The 21,507-nt window shown below is 47.1% G+C and overlaps 1 protein-coding gene across 2 annotated transcripts; it reads left to right on the top strand.

The window, feature by feature from the left end:
* The first annotated feature begins 12,374 nt into the window (after positions 1-12,374).
* On the top strand, positions 12,375-20,901 carry LOC121291952 (zinc-binding protein A33-like). 2 transcript variants are annotated; one of them, XM_041213636.1, is made up of 6 exons: positions 12,375-12,866; positions 13,834-13,929; positions 14,034-14,267; positions 17,365-17,387; positions 17,493-17,608; positions 20,149-20,901. In XM_041213636.1, exons 1-6 carry the CDS (start codon positions 12,456-12,458, stop codon positions 20,703-20,705), a joined length of 1,437 nt encoding a protein of 478 aa, XP_041069570.1. In that variant the 5' UTR covers positions 12,375-12,455; the 3' UTR covers positions 20,706-20,901. The 2 variants fall into 2 exon arrangements, with proteins under 2 accessions (XP_041069570.1, XP_041069571.1); XM_041213637.1 differs by lacking the exon at positions 13,834-13,929.
* The last annotated feature ends 606 nt before the right edge of the window (positions 20,902-21,507 follow it).

The following is a 21,507-nucleotide window of genomic DNA, read 5'->3' as shown; positions in this document are numbered from 1 at the left end:
CAGAATCTTTATCACCCTCTGCCACAGAAGAAAAAAGTGGTCATTTGGTGGTACAGAACTTGAGCATTGCTGAAAAAAAGAGAAATGTTGAAGCTTTTTGTCTTGCACTCATCAGGACACTTCACAAGAATACCAATATAACACAAAGCTGGGTGGGTGGGTGTGCTGTGAGGTGGATGCAGGGATGCTTCAGTGTGATTTGGACAAGCTGAGTGAGTGGGCAAACACATGGCAGGTGCAGTATAATGTGGATAAATGTCAGGTTATTCACTTTGGTAGCAAAAACAGGAAGGCAGATTATTATTTGAATGGCTATAAATTGAGAGAGGGGAATGTACAACGAGACCTGGGTGTCCTCGTACACCAGTCACTGAAGGTAAGCATGCAGGTGCAGCAGGCGGTAAAGAAGGTAAATGGTATATTGGCCTCCATAGCCAGAAGATTCGAGTACAGGAGAAGGGATGTCTTGCTGCAATTGTACAGGGCCTTGGTGAGGCCACACCTGGAATATTGTGTGCAGTTTTGGTCTCCTTATCTGAGGAAGGATGTTCTTGCTATAGAGGGAGTGAAGCGAAGGTTTACCCGACTGATTCCTGGGATGACAGGACTGACAAATGAGGAGAGATTGAGTCGGTTAGGATTATATTTGCTGGAGTTCAAAAGAATGAGGGAGGATTTCATAGAAACCTATAAAATTCTAAGAGGATTAGACAGGATAGATACAGGAAGGATATTCCTGATGGTGGGGGAGTCCAGAGCCAAGGGTCACAGTTTGAGGATATGGTGTAGACCATTTAGGACTGAGATGAGGAGAAATTTCTTCACCCAGAGAGCAGTGAGCCTGTGGAATTCGCTACCACAGAAAGTAGTTGAGGCCAAAACATTGTATGTTTTCAAGAGAGTTAGATATAGCTCTTGGGGCAAAAGGGATCAAAGGATATGGGGAGAATGCAGGAGCAGGCTATTGAGTTGGATGATCAGCCATGATCATAATGAATGGCGGAGCAGGCTCGAAGGTCTGAAGGCCTACTCCTACTTGCTATGTTTCTATAAGGGGAAAACAACAATTTATACTATATGTGAAGAGAGTGCTGATTGGTTGGCAAGTGGACTCTGATTGTAGAGGCATTGCAATGGAGAATGCACCAGTGATGCATGGCATTGCCTCTACCAATCAGAGTCCATTTGCTAACTACTCAGCACTCTCTTCACATATAGTATAAATTGTTGTTTTCCCCTTATATCGGTATTCTTGCGAAGCATCCTGATGAGTGCAAGACAAAAATCTTCGATATGTCACTTCGTTTTTAAGCATTGCTGAAAAAAGTTGCGATATTGAGAGCGGAAAGCTGCAAAGTGCTGACTTGAGAAATGAGGTGTTATTCTTCGAGCTCACATTGAGTATCAAGTGTTGGAATCTTATGTAAACATCTATTTGGTTCTCCATTTTCTGAATGGCAGCACTCACAACAAGGAGAAATAACCTCAAAATCAGGAGAGAAGTTAGGATCAGCATTTCTTCACAAAGGGTCTGATTGAAAGAGTGGAGCTTTCTCCCACAAAATACAGTAGTGGCTTTATTAAATTATTGGCAGGCCCACCTCTCTCTGCCTATCATAGATACACTTGTCCTTTTTTTTGAATCAAGTCAGAAACACCATTCCACTGACACCACTGAACAAGAAATGGTAACTCACTCCTCGAAGATGCTCCGCAAAACCTGTCCCTTCGACTAAACTTTTGTCCTGATATCTCCTTCTGTGATTCGCTGACAAAATGTTTTCTTTTTAATGCAGTGAAGCAACTTGAGGTGTTTTGCTACATTAGCAGCGCACTGTAAATGCAACATGTTGCTATGACAAAGATAACTACAAGAGCTGCTGAAAGAACATGGACTAATTTGTCGTTTTAAACTTAACATGGCTGCAACCAAACCACTTCAATTCAAGGAGCCGATCTGAATAATACCTGAAAGGAACTCGGCCACGTACTCGCCAGTCAGTCCCAAACACCCACTTGTACCCCGATATCGGATGCTTCAAGAACCTAATGTAACTAGTCTTGACAGATGGAGATTAATCCCTCCAATCGTTCATAGCAACAGAGGCAGTACGAGCAGGGGAAGACCCATTCAGCCCACGGATCCTGCTCTGCCATTCAATGAGCCATGGCTGATCTGGTCATGGTCTCAACTCCACTTTGCTGTCTGCACCCCCATTCCATAACCCTTGACTATCAAAAATCTGTCTAACTCTGCCTTGAATAACTTCAGTAGCCCAGCCTCCAATGCTTTCTGAGGAAGAGAACTTCATGCACAACCTCAAAAAAATTCTCATGTCTTGAAAGATAGACCTGTGTCCCCGTGATTCTAGTCTCTCCTACAAATGTAAACATTCCCTTGGTACCTACACTGTCAACATCCGTGGCTTATGCTTCAACTAAACCGCATGCTTCAAACATTAGCCATTTTGTATTACCAACATTCAGCTGTTAAGCCTATGTTTAAGACAAATTCAATTTAATTCAAGACTCCTTGAATTAAAGTGGTTTCCTTGCAGCCATGGTAAAATAGTTCAGGGAATTTCTCCCATTGCAGTAACCAAGTTGTCACGAGCCAACAGCGCAGAACCAGGGCCCCGATACTAGGGGAGACTATTTGACATTCAATGGCATTACCACCGCCAAATCTATTAACATCCTGGGAGTTTAAAAAAAAAATTAATTCATGGGATGTGGGCATCAGTTGCTAGGCCAGAATATAAATTGCTCGTCTCTAACCACCCTTATTCAGGGGGGCATTTTTGTTTTAAGAGTCAACCACATTGCTGTGGGTCTGGAGCCACATGTATGCCAGACCAAAACTAAGGGCAGACTTCCCTCCCCAAGGGATATCATTGAACCATCCTAGGTGTAACCATTGACCAGAAACTACACTAAGCCATACAAGTACTGCAACTACAATAGGCTATGAACCTGCCCGCCCAAAACGTGTTAACTTTACTTTTTTGCTGATGTGGTGGCTCTGAAAAGAGCCGTTGCTGTGTTTTGTGTGTTATTTTTGGGGGAAGGGGTTGTTCCAGCTCAGGCCCGCTCTCCCCGGATCCACCGGGCCAGGCGGATATCCTTGGGCATGATGGTGACCCGCTTGGCGTGGATGGCGCACAGGTTGGTGTCCTCGAAGAGCCCCACCAGGTAAGCCTCGCTGGCCTCCTGCAGGGCCATGACGGCCGAGCTCTGGAAGCGCAGGTCGGTCTTGAAGTCCTGGGCGATCTCCCGCACCAGGCGCTGGGAAGGGCAGTTTGCGGATCAGCAGCTCGGTGGATTTCTGGTAGCGGCGGATCTCCCGCAGCGCCACCGTCCCGGGCCGGTAGCGGTGCGGCTTCTTGACGCCGCCGGTGGCCGGGGCGCTCTTGCGAGCCGCCTTGGTAGCCAGCTGCTTGCGGAGAGCTTTCCCCACGGTGGATTTGCGGGCTGTCTGCTTAGTCCTCACCATTTAACTCGGCCTCTCGGATCCTCCCAAAACTACAGGGGAGCTGCCGCTGCTGCTCCTTTTATAGAGTCCAGGCCGCCGCCTGAAACAGGCACTGTATCGCTGATTGGTCAGATACAAGCGGCACCTGATTGGTGCAACAAGTACTGCCAGCCGATTGGCTGGGGCTTATCGTTCAATGGATGAAGATGATTGGTTGTTTCTTTGCGTTCTTATTGGATGGATTTCGATCCCGGAACTAAACCCCTAGCGCCCGGGAAATTGAAAATTCGTTTCTTTATTTGTCTTTTTATCCGCCGCCATATTCCCCAGCCCTTCATCATTTTTTTCTTTCAATGGGCAACCTGCTGAGTTGTGGTGCCTCAGCCCAGCTGACCATTCTCAGAGGCCCACACTTGACCATAGCGTCACCAGCATGTTCGACTGCTGGGGCATCACAGCACATTCCAACTCCACACACACACACACATACACTAGGACACATGTTCAAGCGCCGAGTAAATATATGAATGGCTAATAGAGTTAACGTTATAGGTCAAGGACCCTTAACTTTTCTTTTCTCTCCAGAGATGCTGTCAGACCTGCTCAGCGTTTCCAGCATTTATAGTGTTTTTTTAATTTCAAGTTTCCAGCATACGCAGTATTTTGATTTTGAATCAATGGCTAATTATTTGAATGATTGAATGAATGACTGAATGAATGAACTTATTTTTTCCCGCCGATTCTCCTATACGAGGAGACAACTGCATGGGTTCCTCTGAGAGTCTCAGCTAAACTGGCCTCTCTGGATCATGGTACATAAGTGACTGTGGGGAGACAGTCATAGTATTGTACAGCACGGAAGGTGGCCGTTCAGCTCTTTGTGCCTGTGCTGTCCCTGGAAGAGAGCCAGGTGTGCAGTCCACACACACACACACACACACACGAGTGCGCGCTCCAACACAAGAAATAGGAGGAGTAGATAATACGGCCTGTCGAGTCTGCTCCACCATTCAATACAATCATGGGTGATCTTGGGCTTCACCACGATCCTTCCCCCTCTTAACATCCAACCAGCCGCCGAACTGACACTGTCGCCGTCCGCCGCGCTTTACATAGACCCGATATGCAAATGAGGGATCAGGAGGCGCCCACCCCCCCCCCCCCCCCCGCTACATCACCACCCCCACCCCCCCCCCCCACCTCACCCCCCTTTTTCCTATTGGCCGCCGGCACGGCCGCAAGGCGATTGGCGGCTGGCCCTCGGCCCACGTGGTTAGAGGCTCGCGCCAGTTCCCAACAGTATAATTAGGAGATAAAAACAAAAACAACTCCACACACAGACACAAAGGCAGACAGATAGACACACAAATGCAGACACAAGCACACACACTCCCCCCGCAACCCCCTCCCTCCCACGCACACACACACACAAACACATACAAACAGATATCATGTTGCAGCGGCATTTAGACCAATTTTAACAGGAGGTAAACTTGACAATTTCAGGTCTTGCATTGTTCAGTTACATGGTACTTACAGCACAGAAACAAGCTACAGGAAGAGTACAATATTTCCTCAGTACTGACTCCACCCCCGACAGTGCAGCACTCACTCAGTACTGCCTCTCTGACAGTGCAGCACTCTCTCAGTACTGCCTCTCTGACTGTGCAGCACTCCCTCAGTACTGATCCTCTGACAGTACAGTGCACCCTCAGTACTGCCCCTCCGGCATTGAGGCCTTTGCCTGAGGTTGTAACTGGATCCCTGGAGAAAGGTAAGTATGAGCAAGCTGGGGACCGTGGGGAAGGAAATGTCAATGAGGGGGATGTGGTCGGATACAAGGGTGGGGTGGGGTGGGGGGGGGGCAATGGCTTTCAATCCTTCTCGTTGCCGCGTCCCTCAATCGGGCACTGGTTGCATGTGAATGAGGAACATCCTGGCTCGGTCACTGGCAATCCCGACAGGTGGAAGACATGGGGTGTGGATTTCAGATCCTGGAAAGGGCTCATTTGTTTGTCACTTAATTCAGGCAGGCCTTCCAGAAAATACGTAATGCACTGCTCTCGCCAGCTGACTAGCCAGCGGGCAAGAAGGCAAGAACCCCATTACATACATTAAATTCTGCCCTGGGAGTGGAAGAATTTTAACCTAGAGTAAGACAGTTGAGAACATTGTTGGCTGGTGTGTAAAACTGCCACTCTACCTGATCCTGTCTGATTCCCTCCTGGTTAGTTAGGTTAAAATTATCCCTAGTGTACTGATGAGAATTATTTCTAATGGTACAATACTCACACACTTAGCTTAAACTTAGTTGTGTACTAAATTCCATTCAGTTTTGATGTACATTGTGCAAAAAATTTTTTATTTTCTATTTAGATCTGCAAACCGCAATCTATGTTAAACAAACAACATAAACAGGCTCAGCAACAACGGTGAAGTTTATTTTTATACTTAAGTGAAAGTTCAATACAATCTGGAAATATATTTGTTGGCCAAACTCTAAATCTTTTTTTCTTTGAACAAGAAGCAAATCAGCCATAAAAACATTTGGCAGTCTCATGACATGAAGTAAGATGTAAAGCAAAATAATTGATGAGCTATAAGGAAATGTTGGTGTATGTACAGTTGAACCAACTCACTCCCAGAAATGATCAATTAACAATTACAAATATGGTCACAACAGCCCTCTCCGCAGTGCCGAAGGGGCATCAGAGGGTACATCTTAGGACAATGTGTTGCTGCCACAGTGTCTCCTCTTCATCCCCTTCCGACCCCCCCCATCACCGCCACCACCACTGCTCCTCCCACAACCACAAACCCCCACCCCCCACAACTCCCCACCACCCCCTCCCCAGGAGGGCATATTGGAAACTCACGGGACACAACATGTGATTTTTGTTCCATTAAAATGTTAGACAGAGAATGATGGTAGGTTATTCCTGTGAGTTGCACTGGTGGTCTAGAGCCTTGCCCAGTGCAAGCTCATGAACTTGACTGAGAAATACATTTCGAGACAAATGGTCCATTTCTGGACAGCTTGTTCGCTTGTGCAGAAGTGAATGTCTGGCACTAATTGTCCTGCAGAAGTTGTCCATTAGCAAAGGAGCCAATTATGAGACAGGCTGATTACAAAGCTGCTTGTCACTAAAGAGGCAGTACACTGTGAATGGTGATGGAAAAAGCCTGTTCAAACAAATAACAACGTTGCTATTAACCACAGGATCACTCTAGTAATACTTACTCAGTTTTTCACTGTATGAGCTACTTTCAGGAATAAAGGGCTGTAAACTTAAGTTTGCTGATGGCACTAAGCAGGTAGATGGGACCAGGAAGCTGCAAAGGGACATTCATAGATTGAAGGAGGGTCATACGGACTCGAAATGTTAACCCTGTTTCTCTCCCCACAGATGCTGTCAGACCTGCTGAGTTTTTCCAGTTTTTCTGTTTTTGTTTCAGATTTCCAGCATCCACAGTATTTTGCTTTTATCTTGACATTTGTAGATTAACTGAGTGGACAAGACTGTGTTTAACTTGGGGAATTGTGAGGTTATTCACTTTGGACTTCAGGAAGATAGGTTCAGAATAGTTTCTCAGTGGGTCAGAGGTTAGTAACTGTGGAGTTGTGGGGGAGCAGTAAGATTTAGGGGTCTTTGTACATAAATCACTAAAAACCACATGGCAAGCACAAAATTTAATTGAAAATGCACTGTTAGCCTTCATCTTAATGGCGCTGGAATACAAAATGGTGCAAGTGATGTTACAGTTTATATAAAGCTCTGACCAGATCGCACCTGGAGCTCTGCATTCAGTACTGGGCACCACACCTTAAGAAGGATATATGGGCCTTGGAGAAAGCGAAGTGTAGATTCACCAGAACAATACTAGGGCTAAAGAGATGAAATTATGAGGACAGTTTTCATGGACTAGACTTGTATTCCTGCATGTGGAGGATTATTGTGGTGGTGTAATTGAGCTGTTTATGATGATGAAAGAATTTGATCATGTCAACAGACAGAAACTATTTCCTCTAGAGGGGGAAGTCTACAACAAGGAATTGGCAAATTGATTTCTTCCATTAATTCCTCCTTCAGTCACATGTTTAAATCTCACGAAAGTATGGAGGGCTGGTTTGTCCTCTACAATTTCTTCTGATGCAGAATCACCCCAGCACTGAAGGAGGCCATCCAGCCCATCATGCCCGTGCTGGATCTTTGAAAGACCCGTCTAATTAGTCCCTCTCCTTATTTTAGCTAAACAAAATAAATGACAGCCGTTCGCTCGTTCATTCCTCATGGCAATGCATTGACCAATCAGAGTCAAGCTGCCTGATTTAAATTTCAAACAATACTTGGCAGTTGATTGGTGCATACTCCATGGCAATGCCTCAACCAATCAGAGTCCATTTACCAATCAATTAGCACTCTCTTCTCATACAATGTAAATTGTTGTTCCCTTTACATTTAGTATTCTTGTGCATTGTCCTGATAAGTGCAAAACGAAAAGTTTTGACAAAAAAAGTCTCTTCTTTTCAGCAATACTCGAGTCTCACTCCATTGCTATTTCCCTATAACACTGCACAATGTCCCTTGTCAAGTAATTATCCAATCCTCTTCTGAAAGTTACTACCTGCTTCCAACACCCTTTCGAGCAACACTTCCCAGATCACAACAATTCACTGTGTAAATTATTTTTCCTCTTCTACCCGATTGTTCTTTTGCCAATTACTTTAAATCGGTATTCTCTGGTTCCTGACCCTCCTGCCAGTTAAGATTCACATCTCACGCAATTCGCACCTTCAAGACAATAATATCAATGAAATGAGGAGATGGGGAGAAATTACTTCACTCAAATGGTTGTGATTCTTTGGAATTCTCTACCCCAGAGGGTTGTGGATGTTCCGTCATTGAATGCATTTACGGCTGAGATAGACAGATTCTTGGTCTCTCAGGGATATGGGAAAATGGAGTTAAAACCCAAGATCACCCACGATCATATAGAATGGGGTAACAGTCGCAACAGGCCACATGGCCTACTCCTGCTCCTATTTCTTTGGTTCTTGTATTCTGGAGATGAGTGCATCACTGGCTGGGCCAGCATCTTTTGCTCGTCCCTAATAGCCATTGAGAAGCTGCTGGTGGTGCGCTGCCTTCTTGAACGATAGCAGTCTGTGCGTTGGAGGTCCCTCCCACATTACTGTCAGGGAGGGAGCTCCCTGGATTTTTATCCAGTGACCGTGAAGGAGCGGTTGATATACATTCGAAATGGTGCGTGACTCGGAGAAGAGCTCCGGGGTGGCGGTGCTCCCATGTACCCACTGCCCATGTCCATCCAGGCGGTGGGGGTCACAGGTTTGGGAGATGGTGTTGAAGAAACCTCGGTGGGTTGCTGCTGTGCAATCTTTGGGGAGCGCACCCTGCAGCCACAGTGCAGCAGTAGTGGATGGAGTGGGTGTTGATAGTAGGCTTTAGAGATTTTGTTAAGTGTTTGCTTACCAAAAACAAATGTGACATCTTCAGCTTTGTGGATTCCTTGTGTTCTTGTGGAGAAGGGAACAAAGAGAAAATGACACATTCCAACTCTAAAAGGTTAGAATAGAATAGTTATGGTAATGAGTGATGTAGACCATGATGTAACAGTGATGGCACCTTAATCAGCACCTTCCAAACCCATGACCAATATCACCTAGAAGGGCAAGGGCAGCAGGCACATGGGAAGACCACCACCTGGCAGTTCCCCTCCCCTGGCATCAGGAAGGTGGAGGTGTGGCGCTGAAAGCCACACACCACCCCCCCCTCCTTCCTTGCATCCGATCACCCCTCCCTCCAACATTCTCTTCCACGCAGCCCCATCCCATCCATACTTAGCTCTCTCCAGGGATTGAGCGACAATTCCTGGTGAAAACCTCACTGCCGGCATATTGAGGGTACGTAGCATTTGAGTGGTACAATACTGAGACAGTGCTGCACTGTCGGAGGCTCAGTATTGAGGGAGTGCTGCACTGTCAAAGGATCAGTACTGAGGCAGTGCTGCACTGTCAGAGGCTCAGTATTGAGAGAGTGCTGCACTGTCAGAGGTTCAGTACTGAGGGAGTGCTGCACTGTCAAGGGTCAGTACTGAGCGAGTGCTGCACTGTTGGAGGGGCAGTACTGAGGGAGTGCTGCACTGTCAGAGAATGAGTGCTAAGAAAATGCTGCACTGTCGGAGCTTCATGTACTGAGGGAGCGCTGCACTGTCAAATGGGCAGTACTGAAGCAGTGCTGCACTTTCAGAGGCTCAGTACTGGGGGAGTGCTACACTGTTAGAGGTTCATTACTCAGGGAGTGCTGCATTGTCAGTGGGTCAGTAATGAAGAAGTGCTGCACTGTCAGAGGGTCAGTACTGAGGGAGTGCTGCACTTTTGGAGGGGCAGTACTGAGGGAGTGCTGCACTGTCAGAGCGGCAGTACTGAGGGAGTGCTGTACTGTCAGAGGGTCAGTACTGAGGTACGGCTTCACTGTCAGAAGGTCAGTACTGAAGGAGTGCTGCACTATCAGAGGGGCAGTACTGAGGGAGTGCTGCACTGTCAGAGGGTGAGTACTAAAAAAGTTCTGCACTGTCAGATCTTCATGTACTGAGAGAGTGCTGCACTGTCAGAGGGGCAGTACTGAGGCAGTGCTGCACTTTCAGAGGCTCAGTACTGGGGGAGTGCTGCACTGTCAGAGGTTCAGTACTGAGGGAGTGCTGCATTGTCAGTGGGTCAGTACTGAGGGAGAGTTGCACTGTCAGAGGGTCAGTACTGAGGGAGGGCTTCACTGTCAGAGGATCAGTACTGAGGGAGTGCTGCACTGTCAGAGGTTCAGTACTGAGGGAGTGCTGCATTGTCAGTGGGTCAGTACTGAGGGGGTGCTGCACTGTCAGAAGGTCAGTAATGAAGAAGTGCTGCACTGTCAGAGGGTCAGTACTGAGGGAGTGCTGCACTGTCACAGGGTGAGTACTAAAAAGTTCTGCACTGTCAGATCTTCAAGTACTGAGGGAGTGCTGCACTGTCAGAGGAGCAGTGCTGAGGGAGTGCTGTACTGTCAGAGGGTCAGTACTGAGGGAGGGTTGCACTCAGTACTGAGGGAGGGCTTCACTGTCAGAGGGTCAGTACTGAGGGAGTGCTGCACTGCTGGAGGAACAGTACTGAGGGAGTGCTGCACTATCAGAGGGTGAGTACTAAAAAAGTTCTGCATTGTCAGATCTTCATGTACTGAGGTAGTGCTGCACTGTCAGAGGGGCAGTACTGAGGGAGTGCTGCATCATCAGAGAATCAGTCTTGAGGGAATGCTGCACTGTCAGAGGGTAAATTTAGAGGGAGTGCTGAATTGTTAGTGATTCAGCACTGAAGGAGTGCTGAATTGTGGGTCAGTGAGTCAGTCCTGAGCAAGTGCTGCACTGTTGGAGGGGCAGTACTGAGGGAGTGCTGCACTGTCAGAGGGTGAGTACTAAAAAAGTTCTGCACTGTCCGATCTTCATGTACTGTCAGAGGGTCAGTACTGAGGTAGTCCTGTACTGTCAGAGGTCAGTACTGAGGGAGGGCTTCACTGTCAGTGGGTCAGTACTGAGCAAGTGCTGCAGTGCCAGAGGGCAGTACTGAGGGGGTGCTGCACTGTCAGAGGAGCAGTACTGAGGGAGTGCTGCACTGTCAGAGCGTTAGTAATGAAGAAGTGCTGCACTGTCAGCGGGTCAGTACTGAGGGAGTGCTGCACTGTTGGAGGGGCAGTACTGAGGGAGTGCTGCACTGTCAGACGGTGAGTACTAAAAACGTTCTGCACTGTCAGATCTTCATGTACTGAGGTAGTGCTGCACTGTCAGAGGGGCAGTACTGAGGGAGTGCTGCATTGTCAGAGGATCAGTACTGAGGGAGGGCTTCACTGTTAAAGGGTCAGTACTGAGGGAGTGCTGCACTGTTGGAGAGGCAGTACTGAGGGAGTGCTGCACTGTCAGAGGGTGAGTACTAGAAAAGTTCTGCACTGTCCGATTTTCAAGTACTGAGGGAGTGCTGCACTGTCAGAGGGGCAGTACTCAGGGAGAGCTGTACTATCAGAGGGTCAGTACTGAGGGAGGGCTTTACTTTCAGAGGGTCAGTACTGAGGGAGTGCTGCACTGTCAGAGGGTCAGTACTGAAGAAATGCTGCACTGTCAGAGGGTCAGTACTGAGGGAGTGCTGCACTGTTGGGGGGTCAGTACAGAGGGAATGCTATACTATCGGAGGGTAAATACTGAGGGTGTGCTGCACAGTCAGAGGCTCAATACTGAGGGTGTGCTGCGTTGTCAGAGGATCACTACTGAGGGAGTGCTGTACAGTCACAGGGTAAATACGGAGTGAGTGCTGCATTGTTGGTGGTTCAGTGCTGAAGGAGTACTGAATTGAGGGTCAGTGCTGAGAAAACACCACACTGTCAGACTGGGCCAGTACTGATGGAGTGCTGCACTATCGGAGGGTCAGTAGTGAGAGAGTGCTGCACTGTCAGAAGGGCAGTACTGAGGGAGTGCTGCACTGTCAAAGGTTCAGTACTGGTCGCACTGCACTGTCAGAGGTTGAACACTGAGGGAGAGCTGCACTACTGGAGGGGAAATAACGTGCTTTGTGTTGGTGCTGTCTATTATCTCAACTGTGGCCAGTGTTGGTGCTATATGTTAGGGTGTGTTTGTGCAGTGTGTATTCTGAACTCTTTTGCTTCAGTTGCAGTAGATTGGTGTGGTTGAACGTTCACGCAGTGTTTCAAAGTTTGCTCTGCCAGTGCAGCTGGATCAAATTACACCTCTCAGGCAGTGTGCTGGCTCCTCCACACACACACATACCTCTTCCCTCCCTTTGTACACGTGAGTCACAGTATTACCCATAGACCAAATCTTCAAAATACTAGGAAGTTGTTGCAAAGTTGGCCGGCCCACACGGGAGCTCCAAGCCGCCTCTGAATGTTTTAATTCATGCCGAGATCAGGAAGTAGCTGATGTGGAGATGGATTCTCGGCGACAGGCCGAGAATTGGAAAGAGGAATTAATTTGTGCAGTCTGCCTGGAGTTCTTCGAGGACCCAGTTACCTTGGAGTGCGGCCACAACTATTGTCGAGCCTGTATTATGGGCTGTTGGGATGTGCAGGAGTCTAACTTTTGTCCCGAGTGTTTAGAGGTGTTTCCAGAAATAAACCTCCAGTCCAACCGCGCCCTCTCCAACCTGGCTGAGAAAGCAAGGAACCGGCCCCGCAACCGGAGGGGGAAGGGCAGGAAACTTTACTGCGATTTGCACCAGGAAGAGCTGAAACTCTTCTGTGAAACTGATAAGAAACTCATCTGTGGTATTTGCCGAGACGGGAGGGAGCACAAGTATCACAACTTCATTCCCCTCAACGAGGCTGTGGAGATTTACAAGGTAAATGGAGTCGAGGAGGTTATGTTAAAAACAAAAAAACTGCGGATTCTGGAAATCCAAAACAAAAACAGAATTACCTGGAAAAACTCAGCAGGTCTGGCAGCATCGGCGGAGAAGAAAAGAGTTGACGTTTCGAGTCCTCATGACCCTTCGACAGAACTTCGACAATTCTGTCGAAGGGTCATGAGGACTCGAAACGTCAACTCTTTTCTTCTCCGCCGATGCTGCCAGACCTGCTGAGTTTTTCCAGGTAATTCTGTTTTTGTTGAGGTTATGTTAAACTTGTTTGGACACCGGCTCAGCCTCAACTGGGGCACTGAGTCCAGTTCTGGCCATAACACTTCAGGAAATATATGGAGACTTTGGAAAGAGTGCAGCAAAGATTGACTAGAATGGTTCCAGGGACGAGGAACTTGAGCTGCCGAGATCAGTAGGAGAGGTCAGGGTTGTTTTCCCTGGAGGAGGGAAGGTTGAGAGGAGGTTTGATAGAGGTACTCAAAATCACGAGGGGTCTGGGCAGAGTGAATAGGAAAAAAAAAGCTGGTGGAAGGGATCGAGAACCATGGGGCACAAACATAAGGTAATTGGCCAAAACAAAAGCAACGGAGACAGGAGGGGAAGCTGTCACGCTCGGTGAGTGGTTAGGATCTGGAATACACTGCCTGAGAGTGTGGGGGAGGCAGGGTCAATCGAGGCAGTCAAGAAGGAATTAGATTGTTATCTGAAAAGGGAAAATGCACAGGGTTACGGGGAGAAGGCTGGGGAGCTGCATTAGGTAAATTGCTCCTCCGGAGAGCCAGCGCAGGCACAACGGGCCGAATGGCCTCCTCCTGTGCCGCAATCACTCTGCGAAAAGCGGGCTAGCTTTAACCCCTGCAGAATTTCATCTCGCTGCCCAAACTCCCACCAACCCCTCCAGCCCCCAACCCTCCGGGTTTTTGCAATGCTGATTTCTGCATTCTTACAGGATAATCTGAAATTATCCTTGGATTCGGCCGCTAAGAGGAAGGCCACTGTTCTCAAGGCTAAGTTTAAACAGAAGCAGAAGATTTCCCAAGTGAGGGTAAGGTGCTGATTTGTGTCTTTTTTTTTGCACCCTCCTGGTTAGATTTGTGATCTTCTATCGCGGTTACATTGATGATGTTGTCCCGCATTTTCACTGTGTAGGAGCAGTCGCGCAACCTGCAGACCCACATCAGGTACGAGTTTGCTAAAATGCACCGGACTCTGAACGAAAAGGAGCAGCGTTTGAGCAGAGATCTCCAGGAACAGGAGGAGAGGATCTTGGAAGATATGCGAGAAAACCTGCGGGGGATTCAAGAGGTTCTGGATTCCATTGAGCGGGTGCTGTCCGAATTTCAAGCACAACTCGAACAGCCGGACATATTATCCCTCCTCAAGGTAAAGTGAGGAATTTAAGCCTCGTGCAAAGGCGCCTGGCTGTGCGAAATTACCTCTCAAAACCCCTTGGGGGGGGGGGGTAGTAAATTTTGCTCTGTGTTATCTGTTGGGGGTAAATCTGTTGGCTGTGGCGTAGCGGTATTGTTGCTGGACTAGCATTCCAGAGACCCAGGTTCTTGCTCTGGGGGAACTAGGCTTCGAATCCCACTATGGCAAATGGTGAAATTTGAATTCAGTGAAGATCTAGAATTAAGAGACTGATGGTGACCACAAGACCATTGCCGATTGTCACAAAGAAACCCATCTGGTTCTTTTAGGGAAGGAAATCTGCCATCCTTACCTGGTCTGGCCTACATGTGACTCCAGACACACAGTTATGTGTTTGACTCCTCAATTCCTTCTGAATGGCCTGCCCTTTATTCTGAGGCTGTGTCCCCACCCCCAACCAGGGTAAATATCCTATCTACATCTACCCTGTCACGCCCAGTAAGAGTTTTGTAAGTTTCAATGAGATCACTTCTCATTCCTTGAAACTCTAGAGAAACAGGCCCAGTTTCCTCAATCTCTCATGAATGCAATTCATTCGAAGGGCAATTAGGGATGGGCAATAAATGCTGGCCTGGCCAATCCCATGAACGAATGAAAAAGAAGTTCCATGAAGGCACCTCTCCAATTTCTCTGTGATGCCCTCTGAAGTTGAATAGGCAGCTAATATTGACCACTCAGATTCAATTGTTCCAGGATGACTTGGAGTCATTGCGAGACTCACTGAGCTAATTTCTCTTGAGGAAAGCTTGTCATGTGTCACCCATCTTATTTAAGACCATCATCAATGAGGTGGTTTAATGGCATCATTTCAACGTAAGTGTTGAGGTCTTGTGACGCAGTGGGTAGCATCTGTACCTCTGGGCCAGAAGCTCTGGGTTCAAGTCCCTGCCAGGGCTTGTTGGCCATGGAAGGAGCGTGCATGAGAGATTGAGGAAACTGGGTCTGTTTCTCTAGAGTAATGAGGAATGAGAGGTGATCTCATTGAAACTTACTGGGTGTGACAGGGTAGATGTAGATAGGATATTTACCCTTGCTGGGGGTGGGGTCTAGAATCAGGGGACACAGCCTCAGAATAAGAGGCAGGCCATTGAAGACTAAGGTGAGGAGGAATTTCTTCACTCAGAGGGTGGTGAATCTTTGGAATTCTCTACCCCAGAGGTCTGTGGAAGCTCATCCATTGAGCATGTTCAAGACAGAAATCAGTAGATTTCTGGGTGCTAATGACATTAAGGAGGATATATGGGTGCTTTCCAAATCAGGCAAATAATCAGCCCTAATAATAAAAACAAAAAAACTGCGGATGCAGGAAATCCAAAACAAAAACAGAATTACCTGGAAAAACTCAGCAGGTCTGGCAGCATCGGCGGAGAAGAAAAGAGTTGAAGTTTCGAGTCCTCATGACCCTTCGACAGAACTTGAGTTCGACTCGAACTCAAGTTCTGTCGAAGGGTCATGAGGACTCGAAACGTCAACTCTTTTCTTCTCCGCCGATGCTGCCAGACCTGCTGAGTTTTTCCAGGTAATTCTGTTTTTGTTTTAAATAATCAGCCCTGTCTGGGTTTCTCAGTAACTTAATCTGGAGCCTCTTAAACATGCCAGTGGTTTCTCAAGTTGAGCAAAAATTGCCTGGTTCATACCTGAGCAATATGACTGGCAAGTCCCATCCTCCTCCATCAGGTACCAAATCCCTAAGAGGGTGTTGGTGTCCAGTTACTGAAAGGAGAAGCAAAGATAAAAACAAGATGGATCTGATGAAAGATTACTCGGTTCCGTTTCTCTCTCCACTGATGTTGCTAGACCCACTATGTCCAGCATTGTTGGTTCCAATTTTAAAATGTAAACTGCAACTATTATTATTTATGTTTTCTGAGAAGCAACACAAGAAATATGAAGAAAGGATGTTTTCTGATGCAAATGCAGAACTGAAAGGTACCCCATCCTGTGTCCTTTCACTTTGCTGCCAGATGGAGTAAGAACTGTTCCATAAAAGCAAAAAACTGCGGATGCTGGAAATCGGAAATAAAAGTAGACAATGCTGGAAATACCCAGCAGGTCCAGTGCGGCAGACGGGATATGAGCATCGCTGGCTAGCTTTTATTGTCCATCCCTCAATGCCCTTGAGAAGCTGGTGGGTGAACTGCCTTCTTGAACCGCTGCAGTCCACATGTTGTTGGAACACCCAGAGTGATGTTAGGAAATGAGTTCCAGGATTTTGACCCAGCAACAGTGAAGGAACGGCGATATAGTTCTAAGCCAGAGCGGTGTGTGGCTGTGAAGGGGAACTTGCAGGTGGTGGTGTTCCCATGTATCTGCTGCTCTTGTCCTTCTAGGTGGTAGAGGTCAAGGGTTTGGAAGGTGCTGTCAAAGGAGCCTTGGCGAGTTACTGCAGTGCCTCTTGTAGATGGTACACACTGCTGCAACTGTGAGTCGGTGGTGGAAGGAATGAATGTTGAAGGTAGTGGATGGGGTGCCAGTCAAGCAGGCTGCTTTGTCCTGGATGGTGTCGAGCTTCTTGAGTGTTGTTGGAGCTGCAAGTGGAGAGTATTCCAACACACTCCTGACCTGTGCCTTGTAGATGGTGGACAGGCTTTGGGGAGGTGAGCTACTCTCTCCAGAATTCCCAGCCTCTGACCTGCTCTTGTAGTCACAGTATTTTTATGGTCCAGTTCAGTTTCTGGTCAATGTTAACTCCCAGGATGTTGATAGTGGGGGATTCAGCGATGGTAATGCCATTGAATGTCAAAGGGAGATAGTTAGTTTCGCTCTTGTTGGAGATGGTCTTTGTCAGGTACTTGTGTGGAGTGAATGTTACTTGCCACTCATCAGCCCAAGCTGATCAGCCTGAACATTGTCCAGGTCTTGCTGCATATGGACATGGAGGGAGAAGCAGAGCTAATGTTTCGAGTCTAATATGATTCTTCTTTAGAACTGTTTGGAGGACTGTTTCAAATTGGTGAAATTCTAGGTGCAGTTCTGAATTGTAGTTTTGGGTTTTTATTCTGTCTTAAACTGACTGACAAATACAGATCTGCATTTCTTTTTATTTCAGGAAGAAGGTTCCTGGAACACAAGGTATAATATTCCTTTTTTTAAAATAAAAGGAAAAACACATCAGCCTTTTAAAAACAAAAAAAACCCAGAAAAATATTTTTCCAATAATCAAAATTTTGTTTGCAGGTTTAGTGAAAAACATGATTCTATGGCATTGGTGGACACGGCTCTTCCTCTGGGGATATTCAGAGGTCCCTTGCAATATATAGCGTGGAGAAAAATGATGGACTCCATCAGCCCTGGTAAAGAGATTTAAATGTTCTCAGCTGCTTCGTTAGGGGTAGATGGTGGTGCAGTGGCAGTGTCACTGGCCTGGTGCTCCTATAGCACAGGTTAATGCCCTCAGGGTCATGGGTTCAAATCCCATCTGAGCACCTGGCTGTGCCAAATGGATTTCAATGTAGGTAAATGTGAGGGGACTTTTTTTGGGGGGTGGCCTAGAAATGATAGCACAGGGTATGTTCATAATGGTGAAAAGCTGGGAATATTGGAAGTTCAAAGACATTGGGGGAGGGGTGAGGGTTTCCAGGTACACAGATCATTAAAAGTGTCATGAACAGGTACAGAAAATAATCAAGAAGCTTGTGAAATGCTGGTCTTTCTACCTAGAGGACCAGAATGTAAGAGTAGGATCTTGTGGCCTAGGAGTGTCCCAGCCTCCAAGCAGTGGGGTTCGAGTCCCACTCCAGGGCTAGTTGGTCATGGAAGGTGTGTTCATGATGTGGCAAAACAAGATTGATTATCAATCTGTAAATCCTTCCAATACGCCAAGCAGGAGAGTCGCCTGGTCAGCCATGATCGACGTGGAATGGCACCCCTCAAGCTATAGCCTCCGGTGACAGGCCAGCAACGTTCCACGAAAAACTAGCTACAGGAAACAGTCATAAGCATATGCTTCATCTGCCTTTTGCTTCTCTAGGTGTGGCAATAGACTCAAGGAGGAGAAGAACCCAAGGGGGTAAAAGTCATGCTTCAGTTTTACCAAACCCTGGTTAGACCACACGTGGAACACTGTGAGCAGTCCTGTACACCGCACCTTAGGAAGGATAAATTGTCCTTGGAGGGAGTGCACCACGATTTCCCAGAATGATCCCTGGACTTCAAGGCTTTAAATTAGGGGGGAGGGGGGCGAGGATATGCAAACAAGGGTTGTATCCCTTGGAATTTAGAAGGTTAACTGATGATTTGATTGAAGCTTTCAAGACATCATGGGCAACAAATAGTTTCTATCTGCCCCATTTCCACCAGCTGGGGAGTCTAAAACCAGCAGTTTTAGTCTAAAAATTGACGTCAGAGCTTTCAGAGGGTGACCACATGTGGAGTACGGTGTGCAGTATTCGTCTCCTTATTTAAGAAATGTGTAAATGCATTAGAAGCAATTCAGAGAAGGTTTACTACACTATTGGGCAGTTGTCTTATGAGGAAAGGCTGGGAAGGCTAGGCTTGTATCCACTGGAGTTTAGAAGAGTAAAAGGCAACTTGATTGAAACGTATAAGATCCTGAGGGGCATTGACGGGGTGGATGTGGAGAGGGACGCGGTGTTTCCTTAAGTGGAAGAGTCTAGAGCCAAGGGTCACTGTTTAAAAATAAGCCATCGCCCATTTAGGACAGAGATGAGTAAAACATTTTTCTCTCAGAGGGTTGTGAGAATTTGGAATTCTCCTTCTCAAAGGGTGGCTGAGGTAGAGTCCTTGAATATTTTTAAGGCAGAGATAGACAGATTCTTGATAAGCAAAGGGGAGAAAGGTTATCCGGGGTAGGCAGGAAATGTGAGGTTAAAATCAGGTCAGCCATGATCTTACTGAATGGCCTACTCCTGCTCCTAATTCATATGTTCGTATGAGTGAAGCTGAGACACACTTCTGCTTTCAAAGGTGGTTAGAAGTTCGAATTTCACTTTCACAAATGGCAGTTGATGCTAGATCAATTATTAATTTTAAATCTGATTGATAGATTTCTGATAACCAAAGGCGTTAAGAGATATGGGGCATTGGCAGGCATTTGGAGTTAGGTCACAGGACAGGCACAGCCTTACTGAATGATGGAACAGGCTTGAGGGATTGAATGGCCTATTCCTGTTCCTATGACCCTACAAAGAGAACTGGAGATATGGAATTCCCTCCCACCTTGAAGCTGTCAATGCTTAGGTAAAACGGAATTTTCAAGACTGAGATTGATAGATTTTTTACAAGATAAGAGAACCAAAAGAAATGGAGCAAAGGCATAGCTTAGCATGATCTAATTCAATAGTGGAATAGTCCAAGGTGGGGGATGATGGTAACATCACTGGACTAGTAATCCAGAGGTCCAGACTAATGTCCTGGTAACATGGATTCAAATCCCACCACACAATCTGGAACATAAAGCGAGTTTCAGACCAGAACGTTGATTGTTGTACAAACCCATCTGCTTCATTACTGTCCCTTTAGAGAAGGGAATCCCATCATCCTTGCCTGGTCTGGCCTACATGTGATTCCAGGCCTGCAGCAATGCGGTTGACTCTTAGCTGCCCTCTGAAATGGTCTAGCAAGCCACTCAGCTCAAGAGCAGTTAGGGATGGGCAATAAGTTCTGGTCTTGCCTGCGAGTGCAACATCCCATTAAAAAGTTGAAAAAAAAATCAAAGGGTGGGATGGTCCACTCCTGCTTTGACACAAGCTTCCAGTGGCAAGGGTCCACCTTAGTAGGGAGCTGACTTCATGAGCCGTCATTCATGTTTCAGTAGGTGACCTTGGATAAGCTCATTGACTTATTTTTTTTATATGATTCTTTTCACCCTCAGTGCCAGCCGCTCTGACTCTGAATCCAAAAACGGCAAACCCCTGGCTTATCCTGTCCGAGGACATGTCCAGTGTGAGAATGGGGCAGCAGCGGCAAATGCTTCAAGACACGCCCCAGAGATTTGATCGCTGTGCGTGTGTCCTGGGATTGGAGGGATTCACAGCAGGGAGACACTACTGGGAGGTGGAGGTGGGGGACAAGACTGAGTGGGATCTGGGTGTGGCTAAGAAGTCCTGCAACAGGAAAGGGAGGATCAAGCGGATGCCTGAGGATGGCTACTGGAGACTGGGCCTGCGGAGTGGAAGTGAGTACATGGCTTTCACCACACCTCCTACATACCTGAGCCTGAGTGTGAACCCCAGGAGGATCGGGGTGTATCTGGACTATGAGGGTGGACAAGTGTCATTTTACAACGCGGACAACATGTCCCACCTCCACACTTTCACCGACACTTTCACTGAAAGACTCTACCCGTATTTCTGTCCCTGTTTGAGTGATGGTGGGAAGAATTCAGGGTTTATGAAAATCTGCTGGGTTAACCCCGACTCTCTGACGTGAAGCATCTGTCTTATAACTGGAGCAGAGTCCTCAGAATTTCAATTGTATTCAGTTCAGTCTGTTTTCATCTTTACTGAAATTGATTTAATTTCATCAACATCTTGGGGGTTTCCATTGACCAGAAACTGAATTGGACCAGCCATATAAATATTGTGGCTACAAGAGCAGATCAGAGGCTGGGGATTTTGTGGAATAACTCACCTCCTGATTGCCCAAAGCTTCTCCACCATCTACAAGGCACAAGTCAGGAGTGTGATGGAATACTCTCCACTTGCCTGGATGAGTGCAGCTCCCACAACACTCAAGAAGCTTGACACCATCCAGGACAAAGCAGACTACTTGATTGGCATCCCATCCACAAACATTCACTCCCTCCACCACCAACACACAGTGGTAGCGGTGTGTACTATCTACAAGATGCACTACAGTAACTCACCCAGGCTCCTTCAACAGCAAATCCCAAACCCGCGACCTCTATCACCAAGAAGGACAAAGGCAGCAGACATATCGGAACACCACCACCTGGAAGTTCCCCTCCAAGGTACACGTCATCCTGACTTGGAAATATGTCGACGTTCCTTCACTGTCGCTGGGTCAAAATCCTGGAACTCCCTCCCTAACAGCACTATGGGTGTACCCACATCACATGGACTGCAGCGGTTCAAGAAAGCAGCTCACCACCACCTTCTCAAGGGCAATTAAGGATGGGCAATAAATGCAGGCCCAGCCAATGACGCTTGCATCCCGTGAAAGAATTCAAAAAATTTGCCTGCAGTGACAAGTAAAATGAGTTTGTAGTTTG

The sequence above is a fragment of the Carcharodon carcharias genome, chromosome 19, assembly GCF_017639515.1.
Source record: "Carcharodon carcharias isolate sCarCar2 chromosome 19, sCarCar2.pri, whole genome shotgun sequence".
NCBI classification, from domain to species: domain Eukaryota; kingdom Metazoa; phylum Chordata; class Chondrichthyes; order Lamniformes; family Lamnidae; genus Carcharodon; species Carcharodon carcharias.
Note: the sequence above shows the minus strand (reverse complement) of the source record. Positions and strands in the feature narration are given on the sequence as shown.

Excerpts from the sequence above, each read along its gene's own strand:
- LOC121291952 (XM_041213636.1), top strand. The coding sequence starts at position 12,456 with ATGGATTCTCGGCGACAGGCCGAGAATTGGAAAGAGGAATTAATTTGT. Across the intron at positions 12,867-13,833 it reads AGGCTGTGGAGATTTACAAG|GATAATCTGAAATTATCCTT; the intron begins GTAAATGGAGTC and ends GCATTCTTACAG. Across the intron at positions 17,609-20,148 it reads GATGGACTCCATCAGCCCTG|TGCCAGCCGCTCTGACTCTG; the intron begins GTAAAGAGATTT and ends TTTCACCCTCAG.